Source organism: Porites lutea, chromosome 1 (assembly GCF_958299795.1).
Source record: "Porites lutea chromosome 1, jaPorLute2.1, whole genome shotgun sequence".
In the NCBI taxonomy this organism is placed as follows: domain Eukaryota; kingdom Metazoa; phylum Cnidaria; class Anthozoa; order Scleractinia; family Poritidae; genus Porites; species Porites lutea.
In genome coordinates, this window is record NC_133201.1 from 35410163 (window position 1) to 35432851 (window position 22689).

A 22689-nucleotide genomic window follows, 5' to 3' on the forward strand; every position below is an offset into this window, starting at 1 on the left:
TAAAGCTAGAAAAAAGTGCTGGAGAGCTTAAAGAGAAAAATTAAGAATTGGAACAGCTAACTTGTTTGATCAAGGATGAAACCATTACCACATTTGAAAAGGGCAAATATGAAGATGAGGTGCAGGAAGTTATCATGGACCTTCTCGCTACGAATGTTTCCATGAGCAAAGTCAATGAAGTGATTCACACAGTTTTACAGAAATTAGGTAGAAAGAGCATATCAAGGCTTCCCAGCAAGGCAGTCCACTCGCATCTTCCTGTTGAGGCTAAACACCTTGCAGATGTCCAGCTAGGAAGAGCAATGTTAGAAGAGGCTGACCCATCTCGGGTAGTTGGAAATACCCTTCATGGAGATGGTACAACCAAATATCACCGACATTACCAAGATTTTGAAGTTACCACTCCATATTGTCCAACATATTCAATTTTTTCTTTGTCCCATGCTTGTGACATGCTGATTAATTTACTTTCACATTTGTTTCACCGAGCTTAAGATTTACCATCATTCATTCTTTCATATTCAATGGGCCTTCTTGAGTTGGGGAAGTCAGACACAGAGGCAATCATGGATGCCTTCAAGAAGAGGGGAAGAAATCGCGCAGGCATTAAGTAGTGGTGATGAGAAGGCATCAGTTGAAAATAAATTTGCTGAATAGCCCAATTTTGATATTGTTCAACGTGAGCGAGTGGTGACAAAAATCGGGTATCAAAGCGAGGTCTAGGGGAATAAAATCGTAGCGCAATCAACTGAATCTACTTGGATTTAACACTGTTTCCTTGGATACTTCCTCTCTTCTCGGTCTGTGATCAAAGCCATAATTTTGAATTTTATCATTGTTTATATGGCACGTCCGTAGTAGCGGGTACAGGAGTCTCCAATATTTTCAGCACCAAAAGTTACCTTAGCTATAAGAGTACCTTCAAGAAAGAGGAATCAAAACATCCTCGGAAGGCTAGGGTAAACAAAAGACAGAATTGGTTGATCTTGCTTTTAATGCTATGAAACTGTCAAAGGTTTCCAGTGGTGAAAGTGAGAATGAGAAGTCAATCATGGGGAATTTACTGACCACTGACGAGAGTGTTTTGCCAGAACCGGCATCGATATTGAACTGGTGTACCCATCCCATCCCTCTTTCCAGAAGTCACTTTCCCTGATATCTGTAACCGTCTTGCTAAAAAGACCAACAAATACTCTATGGAAAACCTCATTTCTTTTAAAAGCCCAATGGGATATACATGTAGGCTATTCAAAGATGGACATGTTATCGACTTAACAGTCCATAAGCTACCCAACATGTCTGCTACCTTTGTAAAGTACCAGGTGCAGCCTACAGAAAGGTAAAAAACAGGAGCCGGAAAGTATACTTATTAAGGTCTCGAGACATTGAAAAGTGATGGTGTGATCCATGGGGCATTCTGTCCATGCCAAGGACGGTAAGATATTAATTATAGTTAATCTCTCCATGTTTGTGTCTCTTTTTTTGTCTATTGTTTGTCATAGACAACATGAATACCTAATAACAGTAACACCTAGTTTTGACATGACTCCTGAGTTGAAACCATTTATTAACCATGACTATAGCAGATAAAAACATATTATTGATTGTCAGTTAGATTGCTGCTAGCCTCAATTTGGTCAGTTTTAACAGAAAATGTAGACATTATTATAGACATCAGCAGTTGCCTCATCACCACATGCTGACAGTTGAAGTAACGGTCTTGCTGTTTTTTATTTGTAGAGCTGATGGAACATGCAGGCATGTAAGTGCAGCACTGTTTGATGTAGAATGTACTGTACACAAAAATAGCCAACACTCCTCTACATCAAGAGTGTATTTGGAAAAGAAAAGCCAAGGCAAATAAAAAGTCTTGCCCCCTTGAGGAGCTACGAGTTGCCAAGGCTCGGTATAGAAAAAATACTAAACAGCCTATCAAACCAACAACCTTTGATCCACCATCACTTGAACTTGACAATGAGTCATTTATGGATTCACTAAGAGCTGGGTTAGAGGACAACCCTCAAAGTTAAAATTTTTGTTCAGTGGCCATTTGGCGATCAGCTCTTTGGGTTTAGTCGCCAGGGGAAATTTTTAGGCGCCAAATTATATTAATGACTTAATATATCAAAATTGTCATTAACAAAAGCAATTAGCAAGTTTAACTTAAAATGCAGCACTGTCATATAAATTACTCGTTTATTGTGCAAGGCATTAGTTACTGATAGTCTGAGAATAAGGAAATAAGGGTTGCAGATTCATCTCCTTGAATCAATACTGAAACGGAATTGTAAAGACAATTACCATTTCCATTTTTCTTTAGGGCCTTCAATCTTTCCATATAATCCCCACTTGGTATATGAGAGCAGAACTTAACTCATCCTCTGTTAATGTTTTTCAAAATTTCCCAGTCGCAACTTGATAGGCGACCTATTTTTTTTTCTGATATTTTTTCGCATTTCTTTTGCGACTTTTGTTGATGATGAACTTGTTTCCCCAACTAACAAATATTTTTGGAGATTTAAAAGGTCGTTTTTAATATCGCTAGACATTGCAAAAGCCTGACAAAGGCAGGAGATTATAGGAAGATTGACAAGTTTTCTAAATGAAATCGTTGCTTTACAGAGACAATATCGCACACGTGAAAATTTCGCAACGAGTTGTACTGGGAAAAAATTTTTTTCCCAATCAATTGAAAGGAACCCAAACAAAAATGCCGCCTACGAAATAATAAATTTTCTCTTTCCTTTATCATCGCTACAGGTGTTTAAAAAATCATTTTTTGCAACAACCATAAGCTGTCAGTTTCGCGATGTTTAGTTTCGCTTACAAAATATCGCTTTTGTTTACAAAACCGCGATTCAACTCGCAGCACGGTTCACATGTTACGGTTATCACATAATGTTCTGTGTTGAATTTGCACCAATTTAGCTTTCCCTCTTCATGTTATTAGATTGTTTCAGTATTGATTCAAAAATATTTATAATATGTAGTCCAGTTAAAAAACCACCGAACTTGGCTAGACAAGCATTCCTAAGATATCGAAGAAATCGTCACTGTTGACAAGCAAGGCGCTTCGATTGCGTGCCATCTGTCACGTGTCAAAAGTTAAAATGTCACGTGCAAGGCAACAGACTGAAGGCTATTAGGTGAACGAATGCAAGTCAAGTTTCATTGATGTTCATTTTCAAAACGCTTAGCTCTGAGACTTTTTTAAGTTTTCAATTTAGCATGTTTTTCAACGGAAAAGTAAAAAAGTAATGGAATTCAAATCAGCTAGAATAAATGTTCTTCATATTTCAGTAGAAGTGATTACCATTTCTGTTTCTATACGCCACAACACGAACCTATTCTTCACGGTCGCCAGCTTGGCGACTATTCTCCAAATCAAGTCGCCAGTTCCAAAATTTTAGGCGCCATGGCGACTAAAATGGTCGCAACTTGGAGGGTTGGAGGAACATGTGCCATCTGCACTTGTGAAGCAGAGCTTAAAAATTTTATATCAAATGATAATTGTGTCAAGTGGGAGGAGGAAACTACTGCTGTGGAAGTAAACACCATTGCTAAATTAACACTAATTATGATAACACTGCTTATTTATCCAAATGAGCTGGCATAGCTAATGTATACAGTGTGTTACATAACATTTCAAGTAATTTAAGTGGTTTCCATGGAAAAAAGACCCCTTAACTTATATGATTTTTTTTAAACCCAAGAAAGACTCAAAAACGCCAATTTCTTTGTTTACAGGCGAAATTTTTTTTAATTTTGATCAAAGTTTTGCTAATTATTGTCACTTATTTACTGATGACATCAGCAGGGTAGCCATGGCAACTTGATTGACACTTCAAATGATAGGCCTGTCAAAGTTCTATATCATGGCCAAGTTTTAAGTTGATACCTTGCTTAGTTATGAAATTCTGGCTAAAAATGTGACTGGAAAGGTCATTTCTAGTGCTACTCAATATTCACACAATCCATACTTCTTATGTTACTAAAGGTTCTATATTCAAAGTGAACTGTGGCCCCATGTAGAAAGATCAAGGGGTTGGAACAGTAGTAAATAATATATTGTATCTCAGTTTAGGTTATCACATGGTCTTCAAGGTTGTAAGATTAAAAAAGGAGAGAGTAAAATATTAATTGTTGTCTCCCTCGCAGCTGTTTTTTGTCTGTAGCGATGTGTGATGAGACAAAAGGGAGACTATGATGTATAAAATACATAGTTGAGTCATGTATTTTTTAAGCTTGTTTTTTCTTACACTTTGTATGTGTGACTATAATTCTGAACCTGCTTAATCTTAGAATATTAGTTTCAAATAAACACAAACACAGAGCATAATGCAAGCAATGAATTCCCCAAGATTTCAATCAATAACAACAAGCCTTAATGTATCTCACTAATATATTATCTGCATGTTTTTAAAATAAACATTGTATAATGAAAAGTTGTATATAAAATGCATACTCAACTGGATACTGCATACTGCTGGGGCAAATTATGACCTCAATTGTAATTCAGTTTGTTCGCCTTGTTGCTTCGTTCACCTCCTTAGAAAAAGTGGTGAACTACAGCAGGAAAGTTATCTGCTAAAAACGATTCTGTTGAGTTAAATGTTTAGGGCGCTTTAAAGCTATCTGTCTCCTCGTGACAAGATTTCATTGATTGAAAAAAATTACTTACTATTTCTATTGCATACATTCTGATTGTACTGTATGCTTTATTACCGAAGATTTCCTCTCTTGTGTATAAAGAGGGATGCTCCCTGTCAGCTTCAAATAAACTGCCATTTTCATTTCCTTAACTTTCCAACTGCTTCTTCTCTTTTGCATATTAGAAAGATACTGGTACATTGGCCCCTTCTTGAAATATCTGGCCCCAAAAAATGGGTTGTAGGGGCCACTTTGGCCCTAAAGCAGAAATTTCTGGCTGGAACACTGCTAAAACAGCTTACCATTAACAATCTGTGGACTCCTATTAGTACAAGGATATTTATATTTGAGAGTTTGAGGGGGCTTATTATTGGGATTTTATGCTATTACTGTATAAATAATGATGTTTACTTTTTTATCATTTTAGACCGAACTGTTCCCTTCAATCTACCTGTACTGGCAAAGATACCAAGCTCAGATGCTTGCAAAGCTAAAGGCCATTTAAGATGGCATTATTATTGCAGGAGATGGTCGCCATGATAGCACAGGACACAGTGCAAAATTTGGTGCCTATACAATCTTCTGCTGCACTGTTCCCATGATTATTCATTTTTCTCTGGTTCAGGTTAGATATATTTTTATCACTATTACTTCTGGGTGATGCACCTACAGTGTAGCTACCTGCAATGTCACTTCGAAATACATATACTTTATAGAGAGATCATAATTTATGTACCTTACTCTTTTATTCTGAGATGCACTTTTTTAACTTGCTAATTGACTTTACCAAGTGGCATCAGTATATGAATGTATTCTTGTTGTGATTGTTGTGGTATGATTTTATTTTTGGTTCAATTTTCTCAGTGTATGTTATTTTGTTTTGACTGGAAGAAAGACTAACCAAGTGTGTTAATCAAGTACATCATCATCATTAGACTAAAAAGTTTCATATCAGTTACACCCTGTAGCAGGTGTGTAGCGTCCTATACGCATATACACATGTGCGTACTTGAAGTGAACAGAAAATTTTGAAATTTTTAGCAATTGTTTTTATTTTTAACATTTTACTTGCACGCAACCAAGATTTTGTGATGAAAACACCACTTTGATTAAATTCTAAAAACTAAAACAAAAGCTATCCCATGTTCTAACTTTGCATTGCACTTTTTTTACACTAAACAATGCAGTCTTGTTTGGACAGCATGCAACAATTCAAAAAGGCGAGGTTGCTAGCTCTGACTATAAAACAGATTCGAACACATCTATATTTCCCGTTTGCTTTTGTGTGATACATAATATGTCAAAAAGATCCATCAAAGATTTTTTCAGTGTTATCCAAGACAAAAACAGTGGATCTAACGATGAAGAAGGTAAGCTGCTCGACCATATTGCCTGGCCGTGCCGTCAAACCTCTACCCAGAAATATTGTATCTGATGATTTTACAGAAAATTCTCAAGCAGTGGCGGCACCCACACAAGATATTTTCCCAGAATAATCTAGTACAAGTCAATTTAGAAAAATTTAGTAATTGGCCTTACTTGTATATTTTTAGAAACATTTCTGGAAAGAATAGAAAGATAAACCCCGACATCATTGCAAGAACACCCTGGTTGAGATACAGCCCTTCGACAGCTAGACACCCTCTACTGTTGTTACTGTTTATTATTCATCACCCATGATCGTTCTTTCCGTACTCGTGATTGGTCCAATATTTCTAAACTAGTGAAGAAGCATGTGTGCGAAAAAAGTGCTCATCACACTGCAGTAGATCACGGGGAAGCGTTTCTGCACACACAGTAAGGTGGTGCACCTAACATCTGTCAACAGCTTCACTCTCAAAGAGCAGAACAAGTTAGAAGGAATAGAATGATTCTCAAGTGTACAATAGAGGTGCTAGTTATGATGGGGAAGCACAACATAGCTATCAGAGGTCACCAAGAGGAAGACAGCAATTTTATGGCAATGCTGTCTGTATTGGCGAATGAAAACTCAGTTCTGCTTGACCACCTAGAAAATGCACCTCGGATTTCCAAGTATACAAGTCCAGATATCCAGAACGAGATCATCTTTTTTCAGCAAAGCAGATTCTCGATGGCATAATTGACAACTGCAAGAGATCTGTCATTTATGCATTAATTGCTGATGAGTCCACTGATGTCACAAATAAAGAGCAAATTTCTGTTTGTATACGTTTTGTTAGCACAAAAGAGGACGGGAAACATTTCATACGTGAAGAATTCCTTACTTTTGTACATGCAGACAAAGGAACCAATGCTGAGGAACTCACAACAAAATTTCTAGAGACCATCCAGAGTGTCGGTATTTCAGTGAATGATATAAGAGCCCAAGGATATGATGGTGGCAGTGTGATGAGTGGGCACGTGAGTGGTGTGCAAACGCGGATTCGTCAAGTAAATCCAAATGCTGTTTATGTCCATTGTCGACCTCACGTATTAAACCTCTGTATTGTCCATGTATCAAAGCTTCCACTTGTGAGAAACATCATGGATACCATGCAAGAAGTTACATGGCCTTTAAGTTCTCTACAAAACGTTTGTTGGTATTTAAGGAACAACTTGGAGACAATCATGTTGCTAGAGAAGAAATGGGAAGACGCTCAAAGCTGAAGCTGCTTTGTGAAACGCGCTGGGCCCCCAGAGCAGATTGCCTGTCAGTTTTCGTTGACGCTTTCAAGGTATTACTTGATATTCATAATCTGAATCATAGCCCATCTTCTATGAGCTAAATACAATGGAACATTTTTGTTATCCATCAATGTTCATTTTAGGTTATAATCGACACATTAGACCAGCTAAGCGAGGAAGGTGATTGCAAGGCCAGAGCGCTCCATGCGTCTACTCTGAAATGGGACTTCATTATTACTCTTGTTGTGCTCCAGCCCATTTTTGAATATACTAACAAGCTGTCAGCATACCTTCAAGTGAGTAATCAAATGATATCATAGTATATCCTTGATTTTTACATTTACATTACTAAGAATCAAAACCATTTTTGGGGACCCAGAGCCCTGATCTCAACTTGATTCAAGCCTCTGAAGAAGCAAAAACCTGCTCCTCTGCTCTGAATGCAAAGCGAAATGACAATGCTGTTTGGGAGGGCTTGATGGAAAAGGCTATTGAAATCGCCTCAGATTACAGCATTGATCCATCATCGCCAAGAACGGCAATAAGGCAACAACATCGCAACAACGTTCCAGCAAATACCCCATCAGCATATTGGAAGAGGGCAATGTATTTGCCATTTCTAGATCACCTCGTCACAGAGATCAATGAAAAGCTCGTGGTGCCACTACCAGGCTTCCAGGCTCAGCTCCTTTTCCCAGGTAAATGATATTGCATTGGGTACAAGAATTTTGTGGATCATGTTCATTTGACCACTCAGTGGTTTAGCACATAGATCTCAAATTACTGTTCTTGCTTATGGGAAAGCTTGGCCAGTTGACAGAGGAAAAATTGAAGTCGATCCATGAGCACTACGGTGGTGACATGGCCATCGATTTGGAAGAGTTGAAACTTGAAGTGGACAGATGGAGGCACCGCTGGTCTATCAGGCAGCCAACCGATCCTCTCCCGCAGACGCTGGTAGAAACTCTAGATGTAGATAATCCTGCATTCTACCCAGCAATCTATGTAGCAATAAAAACGCTCTTGACATATCCTGTGTCGGCATGCACTGCTGAGCGCAGCTTTAGTTTGATGAAAAGGTTGAAGACGCCACTACGAAACACAATGACTGACGATCACCTTTCATCGTTAGCAATATTGCACATCCACAAGGAAAAAGAAATCAATGTTGAGAGTGTGCTCGACCAGTTTGCACAGCACAAAGAAAGACGCCTTGCTCTTTGCTTATGAATGACAACTGTACTATAAAATGAAAAACGCTGCTGAGCGCATGCTCGAGGATGATGGGATCCACAACAAAAACAATGTTTTGTTTACGCCAAGTTTGCTCAAAATAAGGGTACGACGCTTTGTTCTTTGCTTGTATTCACACGACTATTTCGAACAAGAAATAAAGAACGCAGTTTTTTCGCTCAGTTTACTCAGGTTTCTAGATCATGTACTTTTGCGTACTTGAAAAAATGACCATGCTAGCGCCTGTGTAGGTGTAAATTATGAGAAGGCAAAGTTCCTGTTGGTTGACATTCCATTATTTAGGAAAATATTCGATGAATACAATGCATATGCTTGGTAATCTTATATGTTCCTAAATTTTCGGCAAGGACTGGGTTTTACAAAATTTAACCATAATGTATATTCCACTTGGAAAATGGAAATTATCTAGTAAAAGCTTCAATATCTAATAATTTAATTTTCATTGGAGACATCAAACTGGTCTTTCCATTTTATTAATATCCATCATTTTTTTTATAGAGGAATGAAGCTGGAAATAGTACAGGGATGGAATTTATGGCATTTCAACATTGCATGGACTTCTCACTGGCTTGTAGCCTTCTGATCACCACATTCATTTCAGACAGACATTCCACTATAGCCAGCCACATGAAAAATGTCCTTACGAATATTGTTCACTACTTCGACATCTGGCATCTAAAGAAGAGTAAGGACATACCAGTCTTCACTATCACTGTAGATTGTATTATATTACATTATGCATCAATCAATTCCGGCTGCAACCATCGCCCCACCTCCCGCCTGGGGCAACTCCAGGGTATTTGCACACACTGTCAATCCTGGGGGTCCGGCATTAGCCTAAACCAATGCGAGAGGCCTGGACATTGACTGATGCATTACATGATCAATCCAAACCCTTACGAAAGTTCTGTTTTTTCTCTTTATGTCTTTCCACAGAAATCTGCAAAGTACTATCGAAGATTGCAAAACTGAAAGACTGTGAAGCCTTACCTGAGTGGATAAAGCCATGTGAAAGGCACCTCCATTGGAGTGCCACCTCTAACTTCAGTGGTAATGGGAGAGTTATTTTGGCAACATTTAAGGGATTCCTTTAATCATGTCATCAATAAGCATTCTGGCTTCAGTGATCCCCTGTTCAATAAATGCGCCAATGGAAATATTGAACCACGGAAATGCCTAAGAAGTGGTATGTTCATAGGTGAAGCCTTGTAAAAGTAAGGTTTTTGCTTTGCTGTTTTTCAGATAATATGTTGGAGAGGGGGTTCGCCCAAGTGTTTACTTTGAAGACGAAACTTTTGAAAATAACCAACATTCTCAATACTCCCCAGAGCCAACCCTTGCCTTATGTAATAATTATGGAAAAATCCTATGATGTAAATAGCACACGGTAGTAAAAGAATCATCACAAAGATGTACTACAGTACTCTAGTGGTATGCTAGCCTTGTAATTTGACACCATGTCAGTTCCATGTTAGTAGGTACCGATTCTGATCTCTCCATTTCTTGATTAATAAGGACACTGGTGTACGAAAAATTATGTGAGGCACTCAGCAACAAGGCCCTGGTAAGGGGAATTAAACAAGCTTCTCCTCATTCCCAAACAAGCTGTTTGGAAGGTTTTCACTTGGTCCTCAACCATTTTGCGCCAAAGATGATTGCTTACTCCTATGTTGGCATGTATTGCAGGTACAAATCGTTTATGGTCTTTTTGTTCTTATATGATGGTGATAGCTCTTGCACAATTTTATTATCTGGAATTTGGTATGGCTATTACCAAAAAGCTATTTTTTACAGTCAAAACTAAGGTTTGCAAATCCACATTTTTTGGGGTCAGAAAAAGGTTAAGGGTTCCCAGAATTGCATCCACAAGCCCAGAGATCTCCGTAAGCCCCGGCGACCGGCGAAAATCGCCGTCTAGTCGTCCTTGGCGCGCCGGCTACTCAGATCCAAATAAAAAAATATTTATTTTGGAAGATGGAAAAATTCACTGTGTAAACTTTTCACTTCAAGCGCGGTGATAAAAACAAATGCATTACCGTTTCCAAGTTGAAATAAAACTGTAATTAAAATCAAAGTTTTGGCATGAAAATTGAAAATAGGTGAAGTTTGATACAACGTCTTGCCGCTTGTAATCGCGGCATTTTTCACGTGTGCACCGACCCGTGACAGCAGCACGGAAAAATTTTTTCATGAGAACAGAAACGTAATTGCAACAAATGAGAACCGAAATGAAGCGACTGGCAAAACAACAGACACTCTTCAACGCGTGGAATAAAAGGCCCAAAGAAGGCACAGAACAAGGTAGGTTGATTTTCCTTTGTAAATTTTATTTCTATTTATATCCGAATCGAAAGTACGCATAATTAAATTTTGTACTTTCAACACGTCGCCAACGCGATCAGCCCGACCGACACGGAATATTTTAGATTCAATAAACATACAAAAAATGTTCCTTTTGTTCATGTGCTTTCATTTCTTTGATCAACCCGTTCGGTAAGATCTGATCTTTGTGGGACTGTAGAACATTTTCAATTTTGCAAGGTGTTAAGTTTGAAAACGTCGCAGAAAACGTGACTGAAAAGCGTGGCTTGATGCACCCGCATTTTTTAAAAAAAATAAAGACTACATTCTGCAAATTTATAAGAAACAGATGAACGATCGATCCATCGATCGAAAAAAACGAACGAACAAAGCAACGACTGAATGAAACAACCCGAACAAAAAACCCTGAACATTTCTTGGCCGGCTTTGTTGCTAGAAATTCGTCAACGAAATGCATTACAAATTTGCAGGGCGGTTTTTGAAAATGACGTTTTTCATTTTTCGTTCTCGGCTTTCCCTGAAAACAAGTAAAGAAGTGACAAAATACAACTCAAAAAATTTAAACTTAAATTTAATTTACCCCTTAAAACTTACATTCTTTCAGTTCCTGAGATAATTTTCCCGCGGACTTAGGAACCCACGCACAGAATTCCAACGGAGAATCCGTAGATTTGGTCAGGAAAGTTTTTATTCTTCATCTAAGCATTTTGAAGACTACAAGTAATAAAATAACCTAGTTTTCTTTTTTTACGGGAACGCTATAATACCCCATTTCTAGAAAAGATTTTTTAAGATTGTCTTCACGAGTTTTCAGTCATTTAAATGCACTGCAAATTGATTGTTTTAATTTTTATATGAAAATTAGGGTTAACAGGCAATGTAGGCAATCCTTTAGTTTGCATTATCAATTTCCCAGCACTTGATGAAGAGGATTCCTGTACAAGTGCCAGCATCCAAGAACCCTCGCCTTCTAAATCGTCTGGCACTGTCGGCGAAACAGCATCTGCGAATGTTACGTCACGGACTTCTACTCCTCCTAAACTGGAACACAAGGAAGCCATGAACCTACTGGAAGAGTACTTTCCCGAGGCTTTTAGCGGAAAAACCCTGCACAGTTATTACACCTGTTCAGGCTCGTGTACAGAGCTTTCCAAACAAGAGCAACAAAAGCAACAAGGAAAAGGTGACAAATTCCAGCACAAATGGCTATTCGATGAAACCCTCACGTTTTCAAGGGAAACAGGGATGTGGTGGCTTGTTTTCATTGAAGGGGAGGGGATGTACTGCCTTCTTTGTCGCATACATAACACAAAGAACAGATACAACAAAGATTGCAAGTTTAACTGTGAGCCATCCGTTCGCTATAAGAGATCAGCTCTCTTCAACTCCAAGGCTGATGGGCACCCTGTAGGCAAAAAAGACCTGGGCCATGCAAGGTCAACTGGGCACCTTGGAACCTATCTTCTTGAACTGGAGAGACGAAAGAGCCCCCTTGCACAACAGCACAAAACTGTACAAGAAAAAGCAGACAAGGTGACATTCAATGCTATGCTGAGTGTTTACTGGCTAGCACATGAAGAGATTGCCAATGTGAAGTTGAAGTCATTGTTAAAGCTAGAAGAACAGGTTGGTCTTCAAGAAATGAGTCACTGGAAGAACACAAGTGAACGATGTCAAAGGGAGCAGAGATTGCTACTGGGGCAATTACTGAAGAAGACGACGCTAGCACGAATCAAAGAAGCAAAGTGGTTCAGCATCCTCGTTGACGAAGTGACAGATTGTGCTGTGATCGAACAACTCCTCATTTACATTGGTTATGTGGACGAGACAGGCGAGACCCACTTTGACTTCTTGGAAGTTAAAGATTGCCTTGCAACATCCGATTCTGCTGATGCTGAAACGATCACCCGTTTAATTATTGAGGAGCTGAAAGAAAGTGGCCTGCAAGTTGAACATGCCTGTGGATTCGGTTCGGATGGTGCCAGTGTGATGACAGGAGCCCATAATGGTGTTGGTGCCAGACTACAAGCAGTGTGTCCTCTTCTCATAAGAACGCACTGTATAAACCATAGATTGGCTCTGGCCTGTGGAGATGCGAATGATCGGGTCAAATTCATTACCACAGTGGAAACTACGCTCAAGCAGCTCTGGAAGTGGCTCGAATACCCCAAGAGATGCTCTGCATACATCAAGGTCTGTGAAAGTTTGAGGAAAATTCAAGTGCCAGATGCTGCGCAGAAGAAGTCATTGGCTGTAAAAGTCCAGAAGGCCTGCAGGACACGATGGCTGTCAACAGGGCAAAGTGTATCAAGTGTTTGTACAAATTTGGTGGCACTGATGCAAACTCTCAGAAAATTCAAGGAGCATGATGCCACAGCTGATGGGTTGCTAAAAAGGATGAATAACGTCAAGTTTGTGGGTACCCTTCTCATCTTAAACGAAGTTCTTCCTCACCTTAACACCTTAAGTAAAGTATTCCAACAAAACAAAATCCATTATTCTGCCATTAAGCCATCATTGGAATTGACAAAGAAGAGAATCACTGAAATAAGATCCAGTTGCAAGCCACTACATGTCCTGAAAGAAGCTTTGATGGGCCAGTACAAAGATTTAGAACTTACTCTTCCCTCATCACAGGAAGAAGTATTGGTCAACCTGTGCCAAAGCTACACTTTAGCACTAGAAGAGAACCTGGACAGACGCTTCACTCAAGCTGCTCCAGTGTTAGAGGCCTTCAGCATCTTCAATCCAACCACCCTGCCTGCTACCACTGATCCTGAGTTCATGGAACATGGTGTGGCCAGTGTGAAGATTTTAGCTGATCAATTCCAATTCAGTGAAGATCAGATGACAACCCAGTGGCAGAATTTCAAATACCTCATGCTATCCTGGAAGCCACCTCAGAATGTGCTGCAAGGTGGGAAGGAGTCCAAACTATCACCCACCGAATGGATTCTTCGTAAAATCGTGAAAGAGCAAGCACTACTCAGAGAAAGCTACAGCTTTTTGGTGGATGCTGCAAAGATCTGTCTGACACAGCCAATGTCAAATGCTGTTGTTGAAAGAGGAGCCAGTGCTGTCAAAAGGGTTAAGACAAGGCTAAGAAACCGCCTGAAGAATGACATGCTGTCGACATGTCTTCATGTTTCAATCAATGGACCAGAGCCAAAGTCCGAAGAGTGTCAAGTAATCCTGGCAGAGGCAGCACAAGTATGGAGGAACACCCACAAGAGAAACCTACCTCCATTGAACCTCCCAAGGATTGGTGGCAGTAAGCACGGAGATGCAAGGATCACTGAATTGGCAACTGTTGCCAGTCAGACTGAGACACCTGGTAAGTATTACTGGTAATATAAATAACTTCAAATCAAACATAGCCCCAATTAAAATTAAGATTACACAGAGATAATAGCTTAGAAAGAAACAAAAAATAGCCAGTTATTGAGTTAAGAACTGATGTTTATTTCATTCTATTGCAGAAAATATGGATGTGATATCGATGGAAGAAGAACCCCAGCTAGTAACTCAGGCATCAGCCTTCGCAAACAGTGTTCACAAGGCACTTACTGAGATGGACATGCTAGATGAGTCGTCTGATGTAGATTCAGACTTCGAGTTTGACGTTGATTTCTAGACATTTTAACACACTATCAGATCTTTAAACTATTTTTGAAGTATTACAGAAAAAATTGAACTTTGATGTTGGGTGCATCGCATTTCTGAAGTTTTTCTCAAAAATGTAATATATGTGAGAAGGTGGATTAATAAAAGTTCTATCATCATGGCAGTCATCTTCCAAAATGCACTTTACGAGCTCCAAATTGCAAAATTTTTCCAGGGGAAGGCCACCCGGACCCCCCTATGGGAGGGATGTCCTCCCTCCCATACTCTCCCCCCACACGCGCCAAGGGCATGTGGAAGGCACTGTCGCGCCTTAAAGAATTTTCTCTGACGGCTACTCCCCTTCGTTCTCCTTCTACTTCAAAATTTCAGGAGAACCCTGAAGCCCCACCCAAATTTTTAGGCGTAACATATTATTCATTTAATCATGGTTGTGGTTGTCTGTTCCCATCTTGATGTTGTAAAATTAACGTATATTGTAATGTAACCTGCGACTCAAATAGGCATTTACATCCTAGGCACATCTTGGCTGCAGTTCACTTCAACTTTAACCCTTTAGTTACCAGTCGTACAAATTTGTACGATTTCGACCCTGGCAGCCATTTTGAATTGTTAATTGCCGGCCTGGTTACTTGGGCAATAGCCAAGTGTATTGTGGGAAAGTGAAGTGCTTGGCGTCCATTTTGAGAAAGATTTGAGTCGTTTCAGTGACTACAACAGGGATTGTTTGAAAGGGAAGAACGCATGTGAATTACGCACGACTTTTAAAAATGGGGTCCGGAAGTATTCCTCTAGCTGAGGTGATAGGAAGATGTGTTAGAGGTGGTTCTGATGATGAAAACTCGGACGAAAGTGAAGATGACATTTCAGACATGAGTGAGGAAAGTGAAGAAGATTTAGATTGTGAGGAACAAGAGGCTAGTGAGACCAGTCAAAGCAATTCAGAAGCGAGTGAAGGTAAGCATATGTTTGTTTTTCTTTGAAAATTGATCATTTCAAAGCATTTTTTACTTTTTCTTAGTGAATACAATTTCTTCGAAGCTTTTCAAAAACTTTATCCGTTATGTTTTGTTTATTTACAGTGGAAAATGACCTTTCAAGATCCAGAAGTCCTTTAGCCAGAAGAAATCGTGGAACTGCTCGCAGTGGGGGTGCAAGAGGAAGAAGAGGCCGAGCTCGAGTAAACCATGCAAGAGGGAGAGATGCAAATCAACCACCAATCAACTGGAGCTCTACCTATCAAGCTCCAGAACCACCTCCTTTCAATGAGCCCCATCCTGGGCCTACAAGTAGGTTTCAAGATGTGCAGGAAAAAGATTATTTTGAACATTTATTCAATAATGAAATGTGGGAGATAATAGTTTCTGACACCAATCGTTATTACGAACAACAAAAGGCTTCAGACCCAGATCACCACAAAACAGAATGGCACCCTGTGACTAAAGGTGAAGTACAAGCTTTTGTTGGCATGCTTATTCTTATGGGGATTGTTAGACTACCACGCTTTCAAATGTACTGGGAGTCTGACCAGCTGATTCACCAGAAGAGCATTGCAAATATCATGCCAAGAACTCGCTTTTTTCAAACTTGGCGTTATTTCCACTTGGAGGATAACTCTAAGGTAGCAGCGCCAGGAACTGTGGGACATGATAAAATCTACAGAATCCGGAATTTCCTTACAATAATAAGTAGAAATGTTGAAAGGGAATACAGGCTGTCAAGAGATATTTCTATCGATGAAACTATGGTCCCCCACAAAGGACGTCTCAGTTTCAAACAATATATAAAGAACAAGCCCACAAGGTGGGGGATAAAACTGTGGGTTTTGTGTGAGGCTGAGACAGGATATGTGTACAGGTTTCAAGTTTATTTGGGTAAACAAGAAGGACACCCTGAAACAAATCTTGCAAGAAGAGTAGTACGTGACCTCACTGTTACCGAACATGATAGGAATCACCATTTATATATGGATAATTTTTATAATGATCCATATTTGTTCAAGGAACTCCTGGGCAAAAACATTTTTGCCTGTGGCACAGTGCGGCCCAACTGCAAAGGATTTCCTGATGAGACTGTCATCACCAAGCAAGGGCAAAGAAACATGACACGAGGAGAATATTTATGGCGCAGTGATGGACAGCTTGTCGCAATTGGTTGGCTTGACAAGCGTCCAGTTTATTTGTTGTCTTCATCCACCATCCACAGATGTTCCAACAACTATTCTTCGTAGAGAAGGTAGAAGCGAAAGACAACCCCTTCCATGCCCCCCAGCCCAGGTGGATTACCAAAAATTCATGGGTGGGGTCGACCTCGCAGATCAGATGCTGAAATCATTCTCTGTTGTGAGGAAATCGTGCAAAGCATGGAAAAAGCTTTTCGCTTACGGTCTTGAAGTCTGTCTATTGAACTCGTTTATTATAATGAGAAAAGCCAAGCCTGCTTGCAAGCAAGAATTTCTGAGGTTCAGGGTCAACATTTCTCAGCAGCTTATTGCTGGGCAGTCATTTCGTGCTAGAATTGGCCGATGCATTTCACAACCACTGTCAGAGGTTGGCGCATTACGTCTCAATGGACAATTTCACCCTCTGGAGTTTACTGATAGCAGACTAGACTGTGTTGTGTGTGCTTAAGTTGTCCAAGCTCAGGGGCTTCATAGGAATGAGCGATCAAAGTCTGGAGTGAAGTGTACAGTTTGCAACGTTGCACTGTGTCAACAAGCAGAGGTCTCGTTGGAACATGTGGCAAACCAGAGTGGAATACTGGCTAAATGCTTAGGGTCAGGACACAATAATGAGACATTTTCTGATTTTACATTGTTTTATTGGCTTCTCTCCCAAAAAAGGGAACTGCTAAAGACAATGTTTTATGCCGAATGCAACCATACGAGGTCGCTAATGTTCATGTTTTACCAATTATTTGAAGGCAGACTTGTCTTGTGCATGTAAAAAACAATCAGTGGTTATCATAAGCCTAAGGTAGTTAGAAACTACCACTAATAAAGTTTTTTTTAACAACAACTGACATAAAGCAGGAATTTTAGGATGAATAGATAAGTTACCTGTTGTTGGGACTTTTTATTTTTGTCCGACCGCCGCCGTAAAAAAGGGCATAACTTTGTTCATATTCAACATATTTCAGTAAAGTTTGTAGCATTCTAAAGTCTGAAAGTGTGCCTTTCTTGTCACTATAAAATTAGAAAGGTCCCATGAAAAGGTTTCATGAGGGATCATGTAGAATCTAGGGGTGCAGCTTACTGAAATTTTTTTTCATGTAGATTTTGTTTAGAGTGCAGCATATTTTTGAAGTAAATCATGCTGAATCATAGTGAAAGTAAAAGATCAATTCCTGCTGATTATTATGATATATAGTTATGGGGGTGGTATTGATTAACCCTTAAAAGTTATTTCCCCTTTTTTCGCGACTAGGCGGGATCGCAAAAAATTACCTCTCAGAAACTTGGTAACTAAAGGTTTAATCTGCATAGAGAGGTTAAATGTCGAGAGAAAGATGGGGTTTAGAGGGTGAAAGTGTCTTACCCAAAGTTTAAGAATGGTGAAGCTACTGTCAGAGATGTGAGAGTTGAACCAACTTTGGTAAGCATTTGGATCTCCAGATGTGAACTTGAAAATTTTTGTTTTCAAAAATCTGAAAAAGTATTATTTTTACCGAGTTTTCTGTTTTTATTTTAGGGAATGTTGAGGAGATATTTCAGACATATATGAATGCGAGCAAAGACGAATTGAAGAATGCAAATACTGAGCTTTATGAGAAGACCCCTGCTGCAATGAACACCATGCTCGAGAAGCAGCCTAGAGCAGCCGCTCTGCTGAAGAGGCAACAAAGGAGCAAAATGGTGGTAACAGATGTCCCTCCAACCAAACCAGGTACTTTGCATCACAACACTGCTTTACACTCCACCAATTATTATAACTGTTTTCATAGATAGTCTATGGCGAAATCTCCTCATCTGAACAATTTTTTTTTATTGTCATCCCTTTACCAATGCAAGTACTACTACAGGAATTTGTAATGTAAAGTCACAATTTTTTTTGCCTCACCAGTCTCTCAGGTCCCAGAAACCACTGGACAGCAGTCTCAGAGGAGAGAGAAAAGAACCAGAAAATGCCGGGAGTGCAAGCAGCCTCTGAAGGGCCACAAAAATGTTGTGGATTGTACACGCAATAGGAGACAAAAATAGTTAAACACTAAAGCGGTTTTTGTTCGAATATTCTAGGCTTGCAACCACGTGACAAAACAGCCATGTTGGTGGTGTTTTGGTGGTCAATACAATAGAATTTTTTTGCAAAGAATTTACATGAAAATGGGGTCTAACTCCAGAGGAGAAAACACTTTTGTTCTTAACCCTCACACACCACACCAACATGGCCAGCATGATGTCAATTGCAAACCAGCAATTGCAAAACCAACCAAAAGGAAACAGTGTGGCTAATCTAAAAAATTATTGATGTAAAAAATGTAGTGAACCACTTGAAGTAAATCTTTCGGATAAGTATCAAGAATTTACTGAATGTGGCAATGGCACAAGATTTTTCCATCACACCAGTGTGATAAAGCAAAACCAAAACAAGGGAGAAAACCCTTTTGAGAATTTGAACACTGCTCTGAAAGTGCAGGGGCGGTTACGCTATGTACTCCCCTATGACTGTGAAATACTGCTTCCAGAATATCCCCCCCCCCTCCCTATTTTTATTAAACCAAAACTAGTGAGCCCCAAGGGGATATTACAACTATCAACCTTGTAAAGTCAAATAATTATCTTCATTTAATTTATCCTGACTGGTCTTGTAATACATAGTTAGGAGACGTTCTAAAAGATCTGAACAATTTTCTTAAGAGATAATTGATAACATTGTATTCCTGTTCATAAATTTGGTATTCCAGTGAGAATTTTGGTATTGGTCAATCTTGATTGAAAAGGTAAATAAAGCAAAATCAAGGCTGATAACTGGATGGTCTTACTCTGTGATGGACAGGGGGAATACATTCCAGCATTTATGTTTATTAGTGCTCCACATCCCAAAAATGAGACTGTCCTGTGCAACATAAACGAGCTTCCATGGCTGGTTCAATTCCATTTCTCCAGGACCCTCAGTTATTAACCTTGATTGAATAAGTTTATTTACATTATTATTTATTTATTTTTATACAACCAAGATGTTTTTGTAACAATGCAAAACAACCCTTCCAATTAAAAAACATCTAAGGTTGTTGTAATTGATTTAAACACTACAATGAAGGTATTTTCACTCACTTTCACTGAAAAAAGTACTACTTTCTATAAATATCGGAAGAAAACGTTACACAACTGGCACGGTTAGGGGAGCTATCCTTAAGGGATGCTTCTTCTCATCCCCCCACCCAGCTGGAAACAAGTCTTAGATTGAATGATAAAAAAATTTATACATGCAGCCCATTCAGTTTTAAATACAACTTTATATAACCTAGACTCACTCTTACTGGCATGTGAAAGTTACATGCAAAGAACTCCTTTTTTGGTCCTGTCAGGCAGCCACGCATATTGCATGAATTGAATTTAATGCCAGTGATGAAACATATGTCGGAGACTGAGGCTAGTATTTGTGATTGCGTGATTGTGCAGACTTGAGTTGATCACAGAAAACCCACGTGATGGATCAAATTAGTTCAATAAGTGATTTTGTTAAATAGCCATGAATGATATGTGTCAAGGACCAGAAATTTACCCGTAGGCCATTTGCATGCAATGTTCAGTATAAACGATAAGCGCTTGTGATTTTAAGTTGAGTCGTTGAGTTGTTGTCGTTGTTGACCCTGTAAACCAGTCGTGAGATCGCGTGAGCTGTGACCTGTTGAGTTTGAACCTTTGAGAGTGATTCCAAGCCATTAAACCTATCAGTGGACCTGTGAGTATAATTTGCCTTGAATTATTCCTTTTCCTTTGTGAAATTTGTGGGGAATCGATTCCTGGAGGCAAGCGTTTCCCACACATAATTGCTATAGACATTTGAATAGAAGATACCACCTCGGGTCACTAGGAAAATGCACCAGAGACAAATTGAATATATATCTTTCAACCACAAATCAAACAATACACCTGATTCTGGCATGGCTGTATGGTTTGAGTTAGAAAATAGAAATTACATTAACCCATTCGCCCCTGAACCGCCCGTGCGGATCCACGTCCTTTCTACCCTTTGTGACGTCATCAGTTTTAACGGTCAAGGACAACTTTGTCCGCTAACTTGTGCAGAATGAAGAGATCTTTCAACCTATACCAGAATGAGCACAATTCAGTCAAGGACACCAGAGAAAGAGGCAAAAAACCATGTAACATTGACCTGAAAATCTCCATGAAAATCTTGTTCCATTGCCCACCTACCTTTCCTTTCACCTAATCCCAAAATCCTAAAAGCTTTCCTAAAAACTATTCCCACCAAAATCAAGCCTACTAAATGCCCAGCAAGAGAAAAAAAAATGAGGCAAGAAAAGCGAAAAAAGAGGGGAGGAGAGAAAGCAAAAAGTAAAAGTCAAGACTGCTGTGTCACTTTTAAACCCAAAAACTATGTCTATGTCATCTGGATCAGAAGGCCATGAAGTGTACGACCTGTAAACCGGTTTGTGGTAAGTTTTAGCTCTTTATAGCATGACAGTGACCAGAAAACCACTCGACTAGCTTCAAAACGCGTTTTTCGGCAAAATCTCCAGGAGCAAATGGGTTAATAAAAGTGAGAGTCTATTTGCTCTCGCAACTTTTCATCATCTACATGGCCAAGGTTTCTTCCTCATCAAGGTCCAGGTTTTCTTCCTCATCAAGGTCGAATCCTGTAAAACGTTCATCTTTACTGACTGGAAATTGCTGCCTTATGGCAGTGTATGCACATGCTGGCAAGGGAATCCTTCTGTTTCCCAAGATCCCATACACAAGTCTTGAAAACTCACGATATGAAACACTTCGTAGGAAGTTGGAACAGACAGCAGAAAGCAATGTATTGTGATCAGATTTTGCTCATGGTAGCTGAGTTAGTTGCACAAGGAGATTTAACTGAAAAATACTTGCAGAAAGGCACATAACTTTGAGAATGTTTGCTTGTTTTGGGTGAGGAGTCACCAGAGGAAAGAGGCAATACTATATATATGCAGTATATTGAGACAACCGAAAATGCAATCAATGCTAACTTCCCTAACCAATCACCGAAACTCAAGGTTATTATTATTATTATGATTTTTGTTTCACTGATCACAAGTCGAGACGTTTTTCGTGAACCTATGCTGAAGCTTCCATAATGATTTAGCCTTAAATTCTATCATTAACTAACCTTTCCTCACTTCCTTTCTGTCTGTACTGTTGTTTGCTGGTCGTCTTGAATTTCCCTGCGGCCAACCTCAGACTCCATTTCTTGAGACAAATGGGATTGAATCCTGGGTGCTGCGTTAAGTACTTTAGGGTAACGTCGGCCCCGATATCTAGAAGGACAAGCTCAGTCTTCCTCAATTCCAGGCAGCCCTCGAGTTCGCTACAGCAATAACATTCACTGATGTTTTGTAAAAAAAGGACACAGCAGTTTCCACACTTGCATCTACAGAACATAAACAGAGCAAACTGATGAGTCAAGGCTGCGTTTGAAAATGCACCAAGATGCACGCTTATAAAAATAACATTCATAGAAACCAATGCTCACCATTGACTGACTTGTGTAGCACCCTGTAATCTCTTAGTTAACTCTTGCTCCTGCTCCTTTTCCTTCTCTATTTCCTGCTCATGTTGAGCTGTACACTCTGCGTCCGCTAGTGGGTCATCTGCAAAGGCAGTCGCTTCGTCATCGCTTGTGGGTAGCGATGCTTTGCGATCGAGATCACTTTCTGCTTCCATCTAATACTCTGAATCAGTGCAGCTTACCGCTGAATCTTCAGAGGACGACATTGCAAAATATGGTTAAATTATAGCTTCTGGTGACCGAAATTTGGCTTGAAAGTTGCTTTTATTTCTTCCACACCATGCAAAGGTGAGATAAATTGCTTGGCGATGCTTTGCTTGCAGGAATTTCGGTTCCCGAATCTACGTCATATCACATGACAGCCCTGGCACCCGTTCCAGATCCCATGTTGCTCGGTACTGGACCAAATTATCCTCCAATTTAACAGGTCACAGAAAATCGAGGATTTAACCAAATCCAAAAATTTTTTCACAGATATACT

At 39.6% G+C, this 22689-nt stretch overlaps 1 protein-coding gene across 1 annotated transcript; it reads left to right on the forward strand.

Annotated features, from left to right (window-relative positions):
* Positions 1-10639: 10639 nt before the first annotated feature.
* On the forward strand, positions 10640-14506 carry LOC140928835 (zinc finger protein 862-like). The gene is made up of 3 exons (XM_073378633.1): positions 10640-10851; positions 11789-14206; positions 14352-14506. Exons 1-3 carry the CDS (start codon positions 10767-10769, stop codon positions 14504-14506), a joined length of 2658 nt encoding a protein of 885 aa, XP_073234734.1. The 5' UTR covers positions 10640-10766.
* The last annotated feature ends 8183 nt before the right edge of the window (positions 14507-22689 follow it).